Source organism: Macrobrachium rosenbergii, chromosome 52 (assembly GCF_040412425.1).
Source record: "Macrobrachium rosenbergii isolate ZJJX-2024 chromosome 52, ASM4041242v1, whole genome shotgun sequence".
NCBI classification, from domain to species: Eukaryota; Metazoa; Arthropoda; class Malacostraca; order Decapoda; family Palaemonidae; genus Macrobrachium; species Macrobrachium rosenbergii.
The window spans coordinates 36,519,924-36,542,592 of record NC_089792.1 but is presented as its reverse complement, the minus strand read 5'-3'; the positions used below and the strand labels follow the sequence as shown (position 1 = coordinate 36,542,592).

At 38.3% G+C, this 22,669-nt stretch overlaps 3 protein-coding genes across 6 annotated transcripts in view; 2 read left to right on the top strand and 1 right to left on the bottom strand.

The window, feature by feature from the left end:
* Positions 1–692, bottom strand: part of LOC136833809 (tachykinin-like peptides receptor 99D) — a 99,817-nt gene extending 99,125 nt beyond the window's left edge. For 2 of the 4 annotated variants that reach the window (XM_067096086.1, XM_067096088.1), the window contains exon 1: positions 215–692. The gene's annotated coding sequence lies outside the window, so the exon portion shown is untranslated. The remainder of the gene's footprint in view (positions 1–214) is intronic. The other 2 variants (XM_067096085.1, XM_067096087.1) reach the window with 1 other exon arrangement.
* An 11,886-nt stretch (positions 693–12,578) lies between these two features.
* LOC136833963 (tigger transposable element-derived protein 1-like) lies at positions 12,579–13,052 on the top strand. The gene has a single exon (XM_067096241.1). The coding sequence runs from the start codon at positions 12,579–12,581 to the stop codon at positions 13,050–13,052; it is 474 nt and encodes a 157-aa protein (XP_066952342.1).
* Positions 13,053–13,139: 87 nt separating this feature from the next.
* LOC136833962 (tigger transposable element-derived protein 1-like) lies at positions 13,140–13,952 on the top strand. The gene has a single exon (XM_067096240.1). The coding sequence runs from the start codon at positions 13,140–13,142 to the stop codon at positions 13,950–13,952; it is 813 nt and encodes a 270-aa protein (XP_066952341.1).
* The last annotated feature ends 8,717 nt before the right edge of the window (positions 13,953–22,669 follow it).

Below are 22,669 nucleotides of genomic sequence, written 5' to 3'. Positions count from 1 at the left end.
CGCACAGCGTTGGAAGTTATTACACACACACATATATATATATGTATATGTATATATATATATATATATATATATATATATATATATATATATATATATATATATATATATATATATATATATATATATATATATATCCTATTGATCCGAATCTTGAATCGCAGTCATATTTTTCAAAGTTCAGTGCCACGGATAGAAAACAATTTGGGCTTACTCAGTGAACAGTCCATGGTGTTTCTATTGACTCGAATAGTGACAGGTTTATCTGGGGGTTAGTGGACTGTGGTGGGTCACAGTCATAGAAGAGAAAAGGCAGAGACCATTTTATCCTCGTTTTGAAAGATCGCTGAGGTCCAGAGGTTGAGGGAGAGAGGCTTGTTGTTGAATATGCATGTTTGTGTAGTTACATACAGTACATATCAACCATCTCAGCAGCATATACTACAAAGTAGTAACTTATTCAAACCTTGATCACTAAAAGCACTTGATTGAGGCAGAGAACTTAATTCGTACTTTTCACGGAAACTTTTCTTGGATGCTCTGAAGTTCGACGAATATGGCAGCTGCAGCCAGCAGATCAAATTCACTGGAAGTTAGAAGAAACTTCACTGAAAGGAGAGGCCAACGAAACGCGAGTCACAGACAAGGGCGGATTGATCAACATGAATCTCGATATCTCCAGACTTATCTGCAGGGAACTCGCCCTGCCTTGCCCCTCATCCATCAGAATTACCAAAAGAGATTAGCATGATTTACTTATCTTTATGACTGATATACACATTGTCACTTCTAGTGTAAATGCAACTAGTGCAATACAAGCTCGGAAGAAATCTGTTGGTAGGGAAACAGAAACGCAGTGACAAAAAGATCGTGTAGTTACGTCACTGAATCATCTTACAGTGAAAGAAATCATACATAAAGTACACACTACCACACGCACACATAAACATGCGTACACACATGCATATAATATATATATATATATATATATATATATATATATATATATATATATATATATATATATATATATATATATATATATACATACATATATTCATATACTGTATACGGTTCGTAGAATAAAAAAGAAGAGCGCAGGTTAAGAACCATATCAAAATTTTCATAGTTAAAAGAACATGTAATCATGATTGGAAGGTGACAATAAAAAATAATATCTTTAAGGTTATTTATAACAATACATAAATTTACTAAACTGGTTAAACAAAAATTGAAGCTGGGACAGTATAAATAAAACACAGAACAAATTACAGTAAAACATGGGGTAAGATGAATTCTCAAAATTAAGATCTGGTTTTCTAAAAAATACTACGATCGAATCAGAAATTCTCAATAAGGGTTCTTCATTACAGTACGAAGAACCAGGGCCGTTTCTAGCTTTGTGGGGGCCCTAGGCAAGATGCTGTTGCTGTTTGGGGGCCCTAGATAGATAGGTAGGTAGGTACTTCATATATCCCCGAGGGGTTTGTCAAACTGTGATGAAGCGATTCCTAGCCCTTTAGGTGGTCTACTAAGATGCAAGAAACTATTACACTTCACATCTATTTATTTCACATCTATTTCAGAGTGAAAGATAATAAAAAAACCAACTCTTAAAATAATGCTTAATGAACATCACAGTCACACACTTATCAGAAAAACAACTAATAATTCACATTATTCACAGTAACAATGTATTGTCCTCAAAATGTCTGCTTCCTGGCTTTTCTATTCGCAAAGTCATTAATGATGTCCTCATATGACACCTGCTTGCCCACCTCATGGTTGATGTTAATTATTGCAAGACCAGTGAGTCGATGCTGTCCCATGGAAGACCTTAGATAGGTCTTGATGAGCTTCAGCTTTGAGAAGCTCCTCTGCTGAGGCCACAGTCACAGGCAGAGTGCAGGCGATTCTCAGAGCAACCCACAGATTGGGATACAGTTCCTCCAAATGTTTTTTATGGATAAAGGTGAGGACAAACGTTTATCTATCCGAGAAACGTAAACATCGCAAGAAACCACGAAAAAATGAAAATCCGAAACTAATAAAGAAATTGCGATCTGCAATGTTTTGACAGAAGTTAAGAACGACCACGTGGCTTTTAAATGGAGGTTGGTATTTAAACATGAGCGCGCGCAAACGCGCTAAAATCCACCGAAACTGAAAGCACAATGTCTATAGTACACTATGGGTTGCTTATCTAGATTTCGGTTTGACGACCATTTTTACCTGAAATATAGGGTTTAGGGTCCCTTAACGGGAATGATGGGTCTAACTAATTATACGGTATATCACAGAAACCTGTAGTGTCAACAATTGCAATTAATTACACAAATGCTAATAAATGAAAAATTGTCATGGGTAACATATAATATAAGGCGCACATGATAAAATCTTTTAAATTTTAAAATTTTAAATTTGAAAATTAAAAATTTTCAAAGGAATCGGGGCTGCTGAGTGGCTTGGAAATTTAAATTTCCTGTTACCCTGGGTCCCCCTAGTGGCTTGGGGCCTCAGGCAATCGCCTGAGTCCGCCTATAGCTAGAAACGGCACTGCGAAGAACGCTAATATGTTCAAGTCTTCTACCTGTGTTACCTTCCTCTATATGTTGTAATGACGATCTGGTTGGCCTTGCCAGAAAGCGACCAGTAAGGGGAGAAAAGCCGTAACGTTCAGGAGATCCTGTCCGCGCTACCTTCATAGACTGGGCAATATACAGTAGATGGCGATGCAGGCGTACCACTTGTAAATACAGGCGATGCTCGACAAGATATCTGAGGGTAGATCGATCGTTCATATTCAAGAACGCTTGAAAAGCAAGGGTGTTGGTAAAAATAAACTTGGGGTTAATAAGGAGAAAGCTTTACTCATTTTTTTTTTTTTTTTTTGTTATTTCACTTGTGATGTATTTACGACATGGATCACTTATGTATGGCAGTTTAAAATACATAATCAGTCTATCAACCCTTGCTATATTTATTTTGCCATTTTCGCTGAAGGATTTCCCTAGGAACTGTTTTATTTCTTCATATTGGAAGTTGTTTGGATAAGCATTATTTTTTTAAATAGTTTATAATATATTTTATTTGCGAGTTAAATGACTGACTTTGAGCTGCAAAAGAGTATATACTCTGTGCATTAAAATCGTTATGTTATTTGTCTTAAAGTTGAAAAATGTAGCACCCCGGCAGAAAAAACAAAGAAACGAGTCGATTGTAAAATGTGGTGGTTCTTAACCTACTCTCCTCTTTTCCTGCTCAGAATGCGCCCTAGTCCATCAGAAGTTTATTTATCATTGTATTCCGTCTCGCTGCAGTCGTATTATTATTGCTTCTAGCATTTTTCTCATTACTAAATTTCTCTCCTTCGCCTTCATTTGTTATCCTGTTGGCCAGAGAAGGATCCCCCCTTGGCACCAGAGACAGAGCTAGAGAAACCCAGCTTAATCTGCTAAGAATGGGAGATGCCAGGACTTCAGTTAGAGAAATGTTTCTCTGGGGAGGTTGCTGTGATATGCCAATCAAGACAGCCTTCCTTCCCCAATTAACGCTTTATTCATGATCCTCTCCAAGAGGCAACACTGCTTCATTTATGTGTCCTTCCAGATAATCCTTGGACTGATTGGCGAAAAAATGGATGGCACCCCACTGTGGTATGACCCAGTCACCATACAAGTGCTTGCGAGACAATGGAAAGCACAAGCCCTTCCCTTGTTTGAGTCTCAGGGACACTGACACTCAGTAGATGGCTGCCATGTTTGACCCTCTGCATCACCACTGGGTAAAACGCCCCTGTGCCAAGCCCCTTCTCCGAGGCTGACTCAAGTTCGATAGCCTATGAATGGGTAGATCCCAGTTAGGCCTACAGCACTCTCTTAATCCAAGGGAACAGTGATATATATACATTATATATATATATATATATATATATATATATATATATATATATTTAGAATATTCCCTCCTACACCACCTTTTCCCGCAATAATTTAAAATAGAAAGACTAAGTAATTAAATAAGGTAAATTTATTATGATTCACTGTAAGAAATTCGACCCTAAAACCTCTCACCACTGCCTTTTGGGGGGAAAACCCTTTTAAACCCCTTTCTTGTCCAAAGTGCTGTCAGAAATCCCTAATTCCAGGCATGGACCCGACCAGAGTTAATCGTCGCCCGAGGCAGGCCAGCTGGTGGGCTGACCGCGTGCGTTCCGCCATTTTGAAATTGGAACCATGCTGCTTGCAGTTCCCACGTGGGCAGAGTGATTACAACGCCATCTAGGAACAGAAAGCCGTAACTTCCAAAGCTATAAAAGGCCCTGGAGAGAGGAGCTATGCCTCAAAATTGCCGGCATGGACACAGAGAACAGACAGCTGCGTCCCTTGCTCCTTTCAACTGCCTATGTAGGACACGTGGTGGGCAGTATCCAAAAGTAACTTTTGATGTGAATTAACTTGCTGGCCCTCATAAGAAGAGAACTTCAGCTCCTAAAGAAAGGTAAAGTACCAGGCTTTAAGGTTTTTATCAGCCACGTTCCCTATCCTCCAGCTGTGCATGCTTCTTTCCTTTCATAGTGCGATATAATTACAGTGAGACCTGTATTGCTTTATATTTTATGCTGTTTGATTTGCAAAGCATTTACAAGAAGAATAACGTAATTGTTTGATGTTCGAGTCACGGGAATTGAGTTCAGTCTAAGCATCTTCTATGCAATTCCCTGATTCCTTCATTATAGTGTTAGTCCCCATTAAGTAACCGTAAGTGTTCGATTGCAGGATAGGACTACCCAGCTGTGGAACTGTGTCACTTCATATGCATAGCAGCCCTCACTGCTGTGTTATCAACAACTTTGAAGTGGGAACCCTATATGCCCCCTCCAGGAAATTCCCGTCATTTGCTTTCGCCTCATTACCCCAGAATTACGCTACCATTTTTCTGATGTGTTTTCTTTTGTTAATATAATGAATTAAGTTAAACCCCAGAATTTATCTAATCACTTCCCCCTTAAAGTAGCCCTTCAAGTATATTTTGTTTTTTATAATTTTAGCTGTCCTCAAGGCCAGAGTCCAGATTTTTGTGGTAATTCAGGTAAGTTGCTTATCATCCTAGTATACCCATTGATCTAGCAAGACCCCAGCTTTAAAACTACAACACTGGCGACCTTATTGCCTTAGATCTCGCAATCTGCAGTGTTTCAGGTTGAGTCCTTACCCCTTTTGGCAAAGTGCAGTTATCAGCTAGAGCTGAATGCGAGACAAGAAACAAACACTCTTAATTAGCGTAAATTCCCCTGTAAACGAACAAGTGACCCATTTCCACAGTAAGTATCGTGTTATTATTTTTGGTTTTTGTTAGGCACGAACAAAATCGTGGCTGAAACAAAGTTAGGAATTGTTAGAACACGTGCATGCATCCCATTTATAAAGAAGAGAGAGTTATTAACCTTTACACAAGATTTTGTGCTATCACATGTTAACTGCGTGTTTTAAAACTAGGAAGATAGGGAGCGTTAATAAAAGGAATAGTGTCCTTATTCCTTCGTCCACATGATAAGGACAATTTGAAAGTCCCGAAATACTAGCTAGGCACACACAGCCACGTGGGCTAACCCAGTCTAGCAATTTTCGTATCGCTGGAGATAGGACATTTTTACTCTCTCTCTCTCTCTCTCTCTCTCTCTCTCTCTCTCTCTCTCTCTCTCATAGAGGTTATGAATTCGCTAGGCAAAGATATCATTCTTCCTTACTGAATAAATTTCATAAATCTGTAAAAATTTGTCATGCCATGCGAACCGAAAATCGTGGTAAGTACTCGCATTTGTTAAATTCCTCCATAAAAGATACGCACATGGTAGATTCTATTCAGTCTTTACAGTAAACAAACCGTGAGAAAAAAGGAAGATCCATTCATTCATTCCCCCAGAAGACAGGAAAATCTTCCGAAATTTACCGGTCGTCTCATTAAAATTTGCGCAAAGGTTCGCTCAGCCAGGTGTCAGCTAAGCCGAGACTGCATTGTATTTGTTCGTTTTATTTGTTTGTTGCTTTATGCACGAGCACGTGCTGAACTATCCCTTGTCCCATGGGTTCACTAAAGCAAACTAAATAAGGTCTCTAGAATATAAAGTAAATATTTCCTTTCCTTAAGCACGTGAGATATCGTTGGTAGGAAATTTGCCTGTGCATGGTAAACTAAGGATTTTTTTTTTTTTTTTTCTGTGTACTCGTCATATTCTACCGAGTTTTAATTTCGCGCTTTTGAAATAAGTACATTCTTTCCTCGTCGCATTTTATGCATATATTTTTTTCTCTTAGCTGAGGAGCCAGCTACATTGTTTCTTGCATTTAATTGCGGATATTTAGAAGTAACTGTTCCTATTTGCCTAGAGCAATATAATTATATTTTATATTATTTGCTGAACTGCCAGCGTAATCATTCATTCACGCATTTAATTGCGAATACTCGAAACTACCGCTTCCCATTTGCCCAGAGCAATTTTATAATATTTGCTGCCACCGCTAGCATAAAGCATTCCTTCAGGCACTGTAACTATTTATGTGACCAAGTAAATTAAAAAATCGGTATCCAATTCTACGTAAGCCTGTTATTTTAATTCCGCCAGCTCAGACAATTCTCTGCAAATCATTATTTAAGGCTTGCATTAAACCTTGTGCTAAAAAAATCCAAGTCCATTCCGAGACTTTATATTCATGTATTTTACACACATCCGAGTCCTTACGGGACTGATTATTCCAGTTCATTAGAACAACCTTAAGTCTTCTTAGACATACTGAATTAGTTCATTAGAGCAACTCTGAGTCTTACGAGACCTCAAATCGCTCACTTAGCACCAGGGCGTCACGGGGGGGCGGGGCAGTGATGGGCGCTCACCCCCCAAGTTTTCTAGGGCGGCCTCCAAATCAGCGATAGGAAGAACTCTGTATGTATATATATTTATATATATAATTATTATAAGGTCACTGTTCACCCAACAAAGTGTCAAAAATATAAATAAGTTGAAGTGTAGAGAGGGATTAATTTAAATTAGCTATTTTTAACGTTTGGAATAATATAAATAATGCATAACATATAATAGTTACCCGTTAAAAATATGAAGACAAGGCAGTTTTCTTTAATTAAGAGCTGAGACATCTAATCACTTTATTCACAAATGAATTAATGACCTGTCAGTCACAGTGATTGATTGATAGTGGTCAGTATTTTCATGCTTACTCTATAATTTATTATTCATTTAATAATTGAATAAAACTTTTTCACATGCCACGTTATGAAAATTTAAATCCACCGAATGCCATACTTTGTTGACATTCGACTCCATGAACTCCCCGACACACGGTCAAACCAGTAGCTAAGTTGAGGGATTTCGTCAACAGTGGATGATAATATTATAGTGAATAATATAATTTTCATCATTTCAAAGCAGCTTCCAAGGTGAATTTAGTTTGTGAATGTCATGTGTAATGTTATTAAGAGGTATGTCAGCTAAACTAGGCAGAGTTCACTCACCATGCAGACAACATGGGCCATGGCCTTTCATGACTCCGGGGATGGATGGAACACCGTCGGTCTACGTGACAAGTCAGTAGTCACTGCATAACATACATAGGCCATAATGATGGTTATCAAAATTGCTATATCTTAATCTTTACAAGTACTACACCGAAGTGTCTTTTAAAAGCAATTAACAATTTATAGGCTATACGGTTATGGTTCATTGGCATCTGGCAAGTATCTACATCAGTTACTTTTTAATATAATTTATTTTTAATTAAGTACTACTCCTAGGGAGTGCCATTTTATTCAGATGAAGCCCTGCCCATCTGAAATTCTGTGCACATACGCATTTAGGCCAATGACATATCCAAAGAACTATTTTTCATATGCCGTTTTGTTGACATTTTTCTCTCTTGTTTTATTTTCTTCATTCTCTTTTTCTGTCAGTTTATTCTTCTATATCTCCTCTATCTCATTCACATCTATTATAACCTCATTTTCCTTCAATTTCTATTCTATTTACGCCTCATTTCAGTAAGTTACAATTTACAAACACCATTTAGTGGCCTTTCGTATCCAGAAAGTTAAAGTATTAATCTAACCTAACCTAAACTAACATTCAGCGTCAGGTAACGTAAAATGGCATATTTGGTTTGGTGTGGGATATATTCGATCTTTTATTCGTTTCAAGATTTTTGGAAGTGTAGTGTGCAATGTACCGTGTACAGTATATAGATATAATGACATGGTTTTATTTTGTTTATATCACTAGATTGTGAAAGCAGTATGAGGCGGGAACGGGAACAGGAATGTGGGTGGGAATGGGAGACAGGAAGGGAAAGATGTAGATGGTAGAAACAAGGGAGGGAACAGAGGCCGGAACGGGAATAGGAATGGGATTGGGAAGAGGGTTGGGAGCATAGGTGGGAATGGGGGTGAAAGGGGTGGGAATGGAATTGGGGTGATTATTCTTATATTTTTCCGGGCAATGCCGGGTATCACAGCAATATAAATATGAAAATATATATACTTTATAGGTTGAACCATGGAGATCTTCAAGTTCTTCAACTCTTAAGGCAACTGACAGTACAGATGAACTTTGACACTACTTCAGCCCCTGTTCAGGACTCAGATATAGTGACTACTCCAGCCCCTGTTCAGGATTCAGATAAAGCCACTACTTCAGCCCCTGTTCAGGATTCAGGTAAGACCACTACTCCAGCCCCTGTTCAGGATTCAGATAAAGCCACTACTCCAGCCCCTGTTCATGATTCAGAGAAAGCCACTACTTCAGCCCCTGTTCAGGATTCAGATAAAGCCACTACTTCAGCCCCTGTTCAGGATTCAAATAATATTCTTGTTGATAAACCAGAGGTTCTATATGATCATACTGTCGTGCCAACTGAAAAACAGGGAGGATCACACACACACACAGATTAATCTAGTTACTGATACATCTGCTTCCCCATATGATCAACCCAGCCAGCCAAAGCTGCCAAACTACCCAAGTAATCCAAACAACCGAAAATTTCGAAGTATCTATATAGATAAGTTTCCTTGGTTCGAGTACTCTGTTGTGCAAGATGCTTGTTACTGCTTTCCTTGCAGGCATTTTCCTGGAAATTCTGTTCGAAAAGGTGAAGGACTAGGTAGGAGACCATTTATTGATATTGGATCAAAGAAATGGAAAGATATTAGCACTCTGCTTAAGCAACACCAGGCTAGCAAGAGACATTAACTGTATGGTAGCTTGGTCTAATTTCAAAGGCATTCAGTCAGGTTCCACCCAATCTGTAGCTCATCTTTATCATCTGTCAGGCAACAGGAGATTGAGGAAAACAAGGAACATGTAAAACTTCTTTTGAAAGTTGCTGCTTTAGTGGGAAGGCAGGGATTGTCTTTTGATGGTCATAAGGAGGGTGATAATGCATTAAATTCAGGAAATTTTATAGAAACTCTGGAACTCATTGCAGAATCTAATCCTTCTCTAAAGAAAAAGTTGGATAGACGATATGGCCATTACACTAGTCCTCAGTATCAGAAAGACTTAATATCAGTTATTGGAACTCTTATCAAACACACAACATGCACGGAAGCACAATCAGCTCAGTTTTTTTCTGTTATGGTTGATGAGACAAAAGACCTGTCAAAAAAAGAACAGTTGGCTATTCTTGTTAGGTACTTTAGTGAAGGAGTTGTGAAGGAACGTGCCATTGTTACATGTCACATGAAAAAGGTTGATGCACCCAGTTTAGCTGAGTTTTTATATATAAGGAGATAGAACAATCTGGTTTAATTTGGTCAAATTGTGTGGCACAGTGCTATGATGGGGCAAGTGTCATGAGTGGATGCTTTAGTGTCGTTCAGGCACGACTACGAGATAAAATTCCCCAAGCAGTGTACATACATTGCCATGCCCACAGGCTTAATTTAGTACTGGGTGACTGTGTAAAGAATATCAGTGGTCTCTCTTCATTCTTTTCAGTTATTAACACACTGTGCACATTTATAACTAACAGTAATACAAGGTACCAACTTTTCATAGAGGCACAGAAAGCAGAAGACCTGCAATTTTGGCATTAGAAAGACCTACTATAACAAGATGGTCTTACTACTGTATTATCGGTCAGTTGCAAAGGTTAAGCTGAAAAGTTTTCTTGACCATCAACATTTGCTGGCATGTGGATACCATGTGAATAACTAGGCCTACCTATCTAGGTAATTTTATCTAAATTTTATCCAAAGCCACAGGCTGTTCCTTTTACCTCCCCGGAAGTTTTCACCAATAGCGAGTTTTATTAATTGCATGTTTTTAGTAGATTCTGGTATTCAAAGAAAGTTTATAATAACATGTTTTTCTTATGCTTAGTGTAATTTATCCCAATTTGTGTTAAAATATGTGACAGTAAAAATTATGCAGCGTGCATCCGAAAACAAGCTCCTGTCGTTGACTTCGCCGGGTGTTGTTATTAAATTTAGACTTACCATCACAATACTTTATAATCTTTTTATTCGTTAACATTATTTACAGTCATACCTCGATCTTACACAATTCGAGTCGTGCGAATTCACACACACACAAACTTTTCACTGGAATCTAACTAATTGGCATACGCAATTTTTTCACAGCACGCGAAATTCTTGAGAAACCCTGCAGAAGTAGTTATGTTTAATTTTTGAAGTAATTTATAAGTTTTTATGCTTTTATGTGTAAAATATGTATGAAAAATGCATTTCATGCTTTTATGTGTCAAATCTGTACGAAAAATGTATTATTTTTATTTTTGTATATGCATAAATATGATGCAAAGTTAATTTAAGCACATTCAGTTAGTGTACTTTTACAAGATGTGATACCCATTTGCAAAGTTACTGTACTTTTCAAAGATGACACCCCTGTAGAAAATGCTTGTTTAATGTTTAAAGTACAGTACAGTATATTTATAAGTTTTCATGCTTTTAACCGTAAAATCGATATGGAAAATTTTTATATTTATATTTTTGTACATAAATATCATACAAGTATCATGTCCACGGTAAGTCTTTGTCACTAGGACGACTTTACATGACCTCGAGATGAGGTTGTTCAGTCGCGCTCGTTTGATAAAATGAATTCGTTAATGTAATATCAGAGATGTAACTAAAAGTTATATAAGTGTCATTCTTTGAAAATTACTTTGTTAACCTCGGAGGAAAGTGCTGGTGCAATCTGTATGTGCATTTAATTACAGCACGTTCAGTTGGTGTACTTTTACAAGATGTGATACCCATTCACAAAGTTACTGCACTTTTCAAAGATGATACCCCTGCAGAAAGTGTTTAATTTTTGAAGTACTATTTTATAAGTTTACGTGTTTTTAGGCGTAAGATCAGAAGGGAAATTTGTATTTATATATTTGCACATGAATACGATACAAAAGAAGTAGTTACTGTATTATGCCCATTTGCAAAGCCTTACTCACATGACCTGGAGATAAGGTTGTTCAGTCGCGCTTGTTTGCTAAAATGAATTCGTTAACATGCTAAAACATATCAGAGACATAACTAAGAGTTGTATTAGTGCCATTCTGTGAAAATGACTTTATTAACCTCGAAGAAAAGTGCTAGTGCATGTGTATTACTGTACAAGTTAAAAAGCTAAGTATACCTTCGTTTTACCAGACCACTGAGCTGATTAACAGCTCTCCTAGAGCTGACCCAAAGGATTAGACTTATTTTACGTGGCTAAGAACCAATTGGTTACTTAGCAACGGGACCTACAGCTTATTATAGCGAGAAATGAATTTCTATCACCAGAAATAAATTCCTCTAACTCTTCATCAGCCGGCGGGGAATCAAACCGGCCCAGCGGTCCAGTCCGCAGCTCTACCGACTCATCCAACAAAGAGCTGTATTACTGTACAAAATACAGTAGTAAATTAACTATTATGAAACCCCAAATCTCATCGACAAAGCGTATCTGGCTTGGGCGATGATGTAGGCGCCATAGAGACATGCCATTGGCTACAAGAATAAGAGGTAGCCAATCACAGAGCAGGCCAGAGTTCACTAACTGTTAGAATGCTTCAGCATCAGTTATAATATTTAGTATGCATTATCTAAATGCGGTTGTGAGAAATTGTGTGCTCAAGTATTTCAGTGTTTTACTTTTAATCATCAAGATGCCTAAATGTTCTGCTCCTTCTAAAACCCCTAGCAGTCTTCCTAAGAAGCAGAGGAAGGTGATGACCATAGAAGAAAATGTTAAAGTGTTAGATCAAGCATAGGGTGGCAGTTGGGGATGAATGAGAGCTCTGTACGCTCTATAAAGAAGAAAGAGGTGGAAATTTGCAAAATGGTCTCCAAGAGCTACCTCAATAAAGCAAAGCAGGTTTCGACCATGAGAGATCCAAACTTTGTGCAGATGGAATCTGCCTTTTCGTTATGGATAGAAGACTTCCGTAAAAAAGACATCCCCTTGCAGGGCAATGTGATTCGGGAGAAGGCTTTGCAACTTTATAATAAGATTGTCGAAGAGGGTACAGAAGAACTGCAGCCAGGAACATCAACATCACCAGACCATGGAAGTTTTCAGGCCAGCAGGGGGGTGGTTTGACAAGTTTGCAAAGCGTTTTAACATCAGGAGTGTGAAGTTGCACGGAGAGGCTGCATCTGCTGACACGGTAGCTGCAGAGAGCTATCCGGAAACCTTCAAAGGAATCATCCAGGAAATGGGATACAGGCCTGAACAGGTCTTCAACATGGATGAGACTGGGCTATTCTGGAAGAGAATGCCATCAACAACATACCTGATGAAGGATGAGGCCAAAACTACTGGATTTAAGGTGCAAAAAGACAGAATCACACTCATTATGTGTGGGAATGCTGCCGGCCACATGCTCAAACCAGGCCTGATTTATAAGTCTGCAAACCCCAGGGCCCTCAAAAATAAAAATAAGAATACCCTGCCTGTCTACTGGATGCACAACCCCAAGGCCTGGATAACCAAAGTCTTAGCATCCGACTGGTTCCACCGTGTTTCATCCCCGAAGTGAAAACTTACCTTTCCGACCTAGGCCTTGAATTTAAGGTGTTGCTGATCATGGACAATGCTGGAGGGCACCCCACAGATCTGTTGCATGATGGTGTGCAGATCAAATTCCTCCCTGCCAGCACCACCTCTCGTACAACCTATGGACCAAGGCGTGATCTGTGCATTTAAGGCCCTCTACTACACGTTTAACGCTCCGCAACACCTGGTTAATGCAGTGGATGCGATGGAGGACTTCACCTTGAAAGAATATTGGAAGACATTCACCATAGCATCATGCCTTTCAATAATTCAATCTGCTTTCCAAGATATGAAAAAGGAAACACTCAATGCATGCTGGAAAAAACTGTGGCCAGATGCAGTCCATGACTACAAGGGCTTCTCGCCAGAGGAGATTCACAATGGGGCTGTCAACAAGGCTGTGAAACTGGCAAAATTGCTTGCGGGTGAAGGATTTACTGATTGCACAGAAGAAGAAGTCAACACTCTCATCGATGTCCACTGTGACCCCCTGACGGATGATGATTTACTTGAGCTGACCAAGTCAGCAAGTGAAGAGGAAGAAGAATCAGCTCAAGAACAAGAGGATGATGAGGGTCTTTCAACTGATCGTCTTGGGATAATCCTGAGGGCACAACAGCAGGTGCTATTTATAGAAGAGTGGGATCTGCAGTTTGAACATGCTCTGAAAACGAGAAATGCAATAGATTCAGCCATGGAGGCATACAGAACCCTCTACCAGACTATGAAAAATCAGCAGCAGCAGAGCAAAATAACTTGGTTCTTCAACCCAAAACCCAAACCTTCGCAAGAACCCCCATCTGAAGAATCCCCGGCAAAAGTACCTGTAGTCCTGGCAGAAGAGTTTCCTCTATCTGAAGAGGAGGACTCTGAGGAGCTGTAACTCCTCAAGTATGCTGTGCAGTCATATCATCGTCATTCATCGGACTGCACAGCTTATTCATCATCACCTTCAAATCAACATTCATCACTGGTGAGTACCCATACTTACTGTTTTTATTAGTCCAATATTTTTAATGTATAGCAAACTCTCTCTCTCTCTCTCTCTCTCTCTCTCTCTCATTCGTAGTTAGCGCTCAAACATATTTTTACAACTTATTATTTCTCTGTACGTCATTACCTGTACAGTATATAATTTTAAATTGATTGAATTTTACCTGCACTGTTCTACCTTCTACGAGCATTATGTACATGTTTTCAATATTTTATTGAATTGTACCTTTGTTATGACTGTGACGCATGACGTTTTGCCTAGTGATGCAAAAAAAATGGCTTTTACTCTAAGTGAAAAAGAAAATGGCATCCCATGACTTAGGGGTAACATTAGTATATATACACACCTACTGTAAATGCACTATTATGAAACTGCAGTACTCAATTTTTATGTCAACCATGTACTGTATTTCTTTTAAGGGTAATAAGCTAAATTTTAAATAAAATTACACTAACTTTAGCTCATTTAAAAGTTAGCTTAATACTTTGGGAGCATAATTAGGGTCATATTTAGTACTTAAACTCTGAAATAAACATTTATTAGCATTTTTAAAGACCATGCCAAACTTGCAAAAATTCACCTTGCACAAGGGGCTCGAACCTAACCTCGCGTAAGTTCGAGGTATGACTGTATTGACAAAACATATATCTAAGGGAGAAATTTAGGTTAGTAAATAAGTTTCGTTTCACATTACTTGGTAATTATTTGAAACATTGATGCTATTTGGACAAAATACTTGCAACCAGTCAGCTAGCAGGAAACTTTTCCAAGCTAAAAGGGCACCCCTGCAAGTGAGTGGAAATGCACTTCAGTAAAAAAAACTGAGTTTAGTTTGGAGGACACACCTCCTTCCACGCAGATTTCAAAGCCCAGTTCTGTGCCAGGCCCTGCCCCAGTGCCAGTGCCACACCAAATCAATCTCCCTCCTGGAGATCCCAAAATTAACTCTCAACCTCTGCCAGTGCCACTTGAGTGCACTGAGCAGTGCCAAGCTCCATCTGTCCCGAACGGCGAGCAATCACCAAATCCTATACCAGTGCCAGTGCCAGAGCACGCCCCAGATCTCCATTCAAGAGATCCCAATTCAGATCCCCTCTCTTTGCCCGGTTTGGCTCTGCTACAAGTGCCAGTAAGAGAGATGGATTCTTCTGATCACAGCGGAAGCTCCCTCAAAGGTGTGGCCTCGCAACCCATGCCTGAGCTGGTCATTTCAACCTGCGAGCCTCCCACGCCATCCAGAACATCTTCCTCCCTTTCCCAGTCCTCCTCAGACACGAGTGTGAGTAAGGATTCTGCCATGCCTCAATTGGCCGATGAACTCAAGCATCTGTAACAACTTGGGGCAGAGCCTGTAAAGAATGCCCGTGCTCCAGCCATCAAAGAAGCCGACCCGGGTAGCACTAAGTTGTCCTCCTCAGACTTGGTTCGACCAGTTCCCCTACCAAGGAAAACCATCACCCTAAACAGGTCCACGGAAGAAAATCATGGGGTAGATGGCTCCGAATCGCCAAAAGAGAGCCACTGAGCTCCTTTTGGCACTAGTGCCAACCTGGTACAGTGCCACCCCTCTATCCTAAGAGGACCATGGCACCTCTATCCAGAAGTGGGTGTCAGGTTTCCTCCCCTATTTAGTTTCCTTATAACTGTAATGCATTCTTTTCCTTTAATATTTTTTTTTTCTTTCATTAAATGCATTCTTTTCCTTTAATATTTTTTTTGCTTTCATTATTCTGTTCTATTAATCATATTAGTTTACGCCTCACACTGGCTTATATTTTACCTTGTTTTCCACTCTGCTAATGCAGAGTGCAATTGACAGATATCCCAATTTGGTAAGTCCTATGACTTCTCTTTGAGGCCTTTTGGGCTAAAGAATGAACCTAGCCATTTCCATAGGCTAAGGAACATAATTTTGGCATACTTAATCATCATGTTTTCAACAATTAATAATTACTTTGTATCTGTCATTTATTCTTTTGTTATTCTTTTGTGATGAATCTCGAGTCCCAGACTCTCAAACTGTGTAAATTGCACACAATGTTATACCTCACGTACGTAGATGAGTGCCACAAGGCACCTCTAAGGTCAGTGCCATGTTGCCAGTATGCCTTATCAGTGACTCCCAAAGTGAGATAATCTCTTTTATTATTGTTCTTTCCTAGTAATTTATAACCTCTGGCTTCCATAGCCAGTACTACATATTGATGCATCACACGTACTTATAATATGTGCCCCTGGCACAAGTGTTTTTAGTGCCCCGAATGGCACTGTGCCGTCGCTCTCAAAAATCGTGGCAACACCTAACAAACCCCATGAATACTTTCGTTGTATTGCCTCCTCAAGTATGTTAACCACATGAACTTGTGACTAAAAGTTTTACTAATAAGTGCATGGAGTATTCTGAGTATAACAATATTAACCTCATGATGAAAGGTTCGATTTTGCTTCCAGTTATGTAATAATCTAGCTTTTATATTCACTAAATGCTGCTTATTATCATTTTGTAGAAAGTTAAATTATTACTGTTGCCAGCAGTGTAAATTAATTCTGCAATGTAAAGTGAAAGTCATGCGTGATTTCTTTTGGTTATAATTGACTCTTATATTTAGCAGAAATATTATATTTTAGACTAGTGTGCCCCAAAGGTTGTGAAGAGAGAAATTATTGCCTGTTGCAGTGACGTAACTTTAGCCATTTCCACCCGACTAAGGGTGTAAATGCCATCAAGGTGGGGGAAGTATTAAGAATATTCCCTCCTACGGCACCTTTTCCCACAATAATTTAAAGTAAAAAGACTAAGTAATGAAATAAGGTAAATTTAGTATGATTCACTGTAAGAAATTCGACCCTAAAACCTCTCACCACTGATTTTTGGGGGGAAAACCCCTTTAAACCCCTTTCTTGTACAAAGTGCTGTCGGAAATCCTTAATTCCAGGTACGGACCCGACCAGCGTTAATCGTCGCTCGAGGCAGGCCAGCTGGTGGGCTGACTGCGTGCATTCCGCCATTTTGAAATTGGAACCATGCTGCCTGCAGTTCCCATGTGGGCAGAGTGATCACAACGCCATTTAGGAAGGGAAAGCCGTAACTTCCGAACTAATAAAATGCCCAGGAGAAAAGAGCTATGCCTCAGGATTACTGGCGCGGACACGGAGAACAGAGCTCCGTCCCTAGCTCCTTTCAACTGCCTATGTAGGCCACGTGGTGGGCAGTATCCAAAAGTAACTTTTGATGTGAATTAACTTGCTGGCCCTCATAAGAAGAGAACTTCAGCTCCTAAAGAAAGGTAAAGTACCAGGTTTTAAGGTTTTTCGTCAGCCACGTTCCCTATTCTCCAACTGTGTTTCTTTCCTTTCACAGTGTGATATAATTACAGTGAGACCTGTATCACTTTATATTTTGTGCTGTTTGATTTGCAAAGCATTTACAAGAAGAATAACGTAATTGTTTGATGTTCGAGTCACGGGAATTGAGTTCAGTCTAAGCATCTTCTATGCAATTCCCCGATTCCTTCATTATAGTGTTAGTCCCCATTAAGTAACCGTAAGTGTTCGATTGCAGGATAGGACTACCCAGCTGTGGAACTGTGTCACTTCATGTGCGTAGCGGCCCTTGCTGCTGTGTTATCAACAACTTTGAAGTGGGAACCCTATATGCCCCCTCCAGGAAATTCCCGTCATTTGCTTTCGCCTCATTACCTCAGAATTAAGCTACCATTCTTCTGATGTGTTTTCTTGTAAATATAACGAATTAAGTTAAACCCCAGAGTTTATCTAATCACTTACCCCTTAAAGTAGCCCTTCTAGCATATTTTGTTGTTTATAATTTTAGTTGTCCAGATTTTTGTGGTAATTGAGGTAAATTGCTTATCATCCTAGTATACCCCATTGATCTAGTAAGACCCCAGCTTTAAAAACCACAACAATATATATATATATATATATATATATATATATATATATATATATATATATATATATATATATATATATATATATATATATATATATATATATATATAATGTATATTTTCATTCTACTGGTCACTTATTACAAGATATGTATGTAACTGTAACAACCATAATGCCTTCTTACATATTATTACATATATATATATATATATATATATATATATATATATATATATATATATATATATATATATATATATATATATATATATATATATAATATATATAATATATATATATTTTCATTTTACTGGTCACTTATTACAAGATATGTATGTAGCTGTAACAACCATAATGCCTTCTTAACAAGGTGTCAGCGGCAGTATTTTTTTTACCTGCCACGTATTTCACTGAGAATTTATACTGAAGGGTTTTTTCTTTCAAACGGAAGAGTCTGGGATTCTCAATGTGCGTCAACTCCCGGTCTCCAAACAACTTAACCAACGGGCGATGGTCTGTTACTAGAAGTAGGTCAGGGCAGCCCAGCAAAAAGAGACGAGCTTTTTCAGACACCAGACCACAGCCGCCGCCTCCCCTCGATAGGGGCGTAGTTCAATTCCTCTTTTGAAAGGTGCCTGCTGCCACTAGCTTCCAACCCCCTGACAACAGAAAGGTATAATACATCATGACATATGCAAGAACAATATTGCTGTAATACAACAAAGCCCATCCCTTCTTTACTCCAGTCAATCATAATGATTGGTCTTGTCTTATCGTAATAATGCAGACCCTCAGATATTATTCTACACAACTCATTTTTAGCATATTCAAATTTAGACATTTCATCCCAGTACACTTTTTACTGGCCCCTTTTTCAATAATTCCCGAAATGGTGCCATAACAGGTGCTGTTGCAACGAAGGGAGCCAACTGATTGACCAGCCGAAACCACGACCGAATATCGGATATGGTGGGCTGGTCAGGCATTGGGATTTTTTTTATAGCAGCCAATTTATCCTCCGAAGGCAGCTATTTATCCCACCCAACATTATAGCCCACAAAAATTTACGGCCCTCTGACAAAACTGGGCAGGGTAAGTAAGAGGCACTATTCCCGTGTTGATGGTTTATTACAGAAGCGTCTTAATCCTATGGTGGGTACAGGGCAACTGACGTTCGCGCCAAAATCTTGGAGCGGACGGAGTTGGATAATGCGTTGCTTACCATAGACATAACAACATTCCATTCAGTAGTATTATTGATATCAGCAACATGATACACACTTATCCTACAGGAATTCTTCACACTTTTGGACACGATTGTCACTACGAAGCCTTAGATCCAAATTTAATTATACGACGAAATTCTGATGTCAAAGGAGGTCTACAGAGCTTACTTAGAGGAAACCATTATTGAGGCTAACAGTTGCTGTGGGAGTTGGTCCTGTCAAGTAAGAGTCCATTTGAAGTTCCTGTAACCCTGAGCGATAAGCTAGTTGAAAACCTGTGCAAAAAGGTTGAGGTCCTGCCATCAATCCACTTTCATTTGAGGGCCAGCACTTCCTCTAGCCGAGATTAGATGTTCACGTGGTGAGAAGGACCCAATGAAGGAGACCCACAAGCTAAGTGCTGGAAACATAACATAGGTGGGTTAGCATCCAGGGATTTTTCATTTTACTAGGGCTCAAGTTTGTCTCGCGTTGTGGTTGGGTAGTAAAACCTTACAGCATAGCTATCGCAGAATTTTGTTGTCAGTAGCAGGAACTGCAATAAATTTTTTAGGGAAGAGTATTTAGTGCATGACTGCAAATTAAGGTTATTTCCTCTGTTAAGTTTGTGAATCAAGCCTTCAGCTTTAGTTGTCACAATAGTTGGGATAGTCCATGAGCAAATTTATTCTCTAGATGTCAAATTACAGAAGAGTCCCTTAAATCCATTACACTGTCTCCTGTCGTATGTGTTTTATTATGATATATTCTTTTGGGGATCATTCAGTGTCTTAACACAAATATTTCTCCCCTTGTGTGATAACGCTGTTATGTCCTTGTACTGCATATTGAAATTGTTAAACAATCGTCACTTTCTGTCCATTTATCATTGTTAGCATGGTCCCCAAACGTGTCATAAATCCTTTTTACATTACTTGTCTGTCGAGATTTGTGTTGAAATCATATGTGAACTTCATACCATTTGTTGCAAAACTTATCATCGGGCATTATTATCATTATTATTATCATTATAGTTGTTATTAGTATCGCTGCCATTATCATTATGATCTCTGTTTCTTCAGCGTAAATGTTAGTCGGGTGCTTCATTAGCTCATCTGGATAGAAAGCATTTGACCTGCACTAGGACAGATAAATATTTTGCGTAAAGTCAAATAACATAATTGACTGTTTTCCCTGCACTTTTGTTTTGAGTCCACAGCTTGCACTTGAGGATATTCCCTTTTTGTGCGAGTTGATGTAAGACTAGTGACCAGATCACCTTTGCTTGTTTTCTGATTATTCAGTAGAGGAGTTGATCTTTCCAGGGTGCATTGCCTCTCTTGAGGACATGGGATAACAATTTATTTCTGTCTGAATAGCCATTTGGTAGTTGTCCAATGTAACTACTCCTAGTCTCACCATGTGCAAGTTGATTAATACCCTGTAGAGTGGCAGAATTTTCATTTTTGTGATTTTATCGAAGCTGTAATGTTAACATTTTGTTGCAGTCCAGTTTTCAATGCTTTCTTTCAGGCAATCCCGTGGTATTAGGGTCTTTTTAGTTTATGATTGCCATTAGTGACATTATCGTGCTTCTGATTTTATATTCATACCATTATTCTTCCTTTTGAAGTGTCCTTTTTTTTTCTCTCTTTAATATTACTATAAGTATCATATTCATTTTCGTTTTTATGTGGTTTGATTTTATTTTTGGCATTCTTTTTATTCATAATTATTTATAGTGATGATTGCAAAGCACTGAATTCTTTTCTGTGCGTATTAAGTCTAGTGGGAAGTGTGCTAACGAATTTCTGAATGTTTTATTAAATGGATAATTATAAGTGAAAACCCAGTGGTGTCATTTCAAGTACTCGGTGGGCACTCGAGTAAATATAATTGATCCTGACCAAAGTGAACAAAACAGAGTGTCCAGATAGTAAGTGAAAGAGTTCAGTCAAGTGCAAGATTCTCAGTGAAAGGGTATGAGTAAGTTGCTCTTATTAAAATGGGCATCAATTGGAAAAGGAAGGGTGACTACACACACTTGAACCCATTTTAGTATTTGCTCCTTGTTTTCTCGAGTTTCCCTATATTCATCCTTGCACGCCGAGTAGCTTTCAAAGTCTTCTGAGTGTTGGATCACCCATCATGTAACTAATATATATATATATATATATATATATATATATATATATATATATATATATATATATATATATATATATATATATATATATATATATATATATAGAAATAATCAACACACATTCACGTGTGGAACAGAAACAAATTTCTGACTCACATCAGGATCGAACCCAGGTCTTTCAATTGAAAGGCAAGGGCGCTGCCCATTAGGCCATACAAGTCTAAAAGGGCAACTGCACCCAAGGAATTAACTGGGCAAGCTAACTGCTTGCATACCAGCATGTTTTCCCCAATGTCCTGACTCATCAATGACCCAGTTGAAAGCATTTCATTTGAATTATCCCTTCTGGGTGAATAAGATAGAAATAATCAGTACACAATCACGTGTGGAGCAGATATGAATAAATAAATATATATATGAAATTTTTTATCAGACCGTGATTTATATACAATCATGAAGCTACAAATGTCGCTTAATATCAAATTCACGCTACCTCGAAAATATATATATATAATATATATATGTATATATATATATATATATATATATATATATATATATATATATATATATATATATATATATATATATATATATATACAGGTTGACCATCACTAATCCAGCAATCAGTAGTCCGAACAATCAGTAATCCGGCACAAATTTCGGCTAGGGTAATTTCTTGTTTCCGCACTAATTTTCAAATTTCGCATGGTCACTGCACTAACTTGCTCCGGCCGCTTCGATTTGGTGGCACAGTGTGCTGCATCTACAAGCTGGAGGTGTTTGTAAACACAGACATGCTTTTGCTGTTTCATTTTTCACATTTATTATTGTTTTTCGGCCTATGCTATGGTATATCGTATAGGCTACATACACGGTAGCCTAGCCTACATTATACTGAACTCTATTTACATATTAACAGTATTATACACATCAACATAACGAATGTGCATCTTTTTCAGGGATCTTTTAAAAAGTTATGCTTTACTACATTGTATCCAATTGCATATATTCTCATATTGCTTTTGTACTATAAATTGCGGTCAATGTTTTGTTTTGGGAATCCATCATGTGGTGTTTATTTCACCACATTTTCATTATACGAAGTGTTTTTAAGTTGAAATATAACTTAAATACGTCTCATTGTGAAATTAATTTGGGGGTATGTTTGTTTTGTGTAAAAAAAAATCAAGATTCCGTTCGCTATTTTCTCTTGATTTCATTATAATACAAGCTTTACGTATTTATCTTTTATCTGCCTGAAAACAGCAGTAATTTATATTCTTTCATGCCCAGTAGTTTTGATTAAAATACATTCTCTCCAATTTTATTCATGGTCGAGT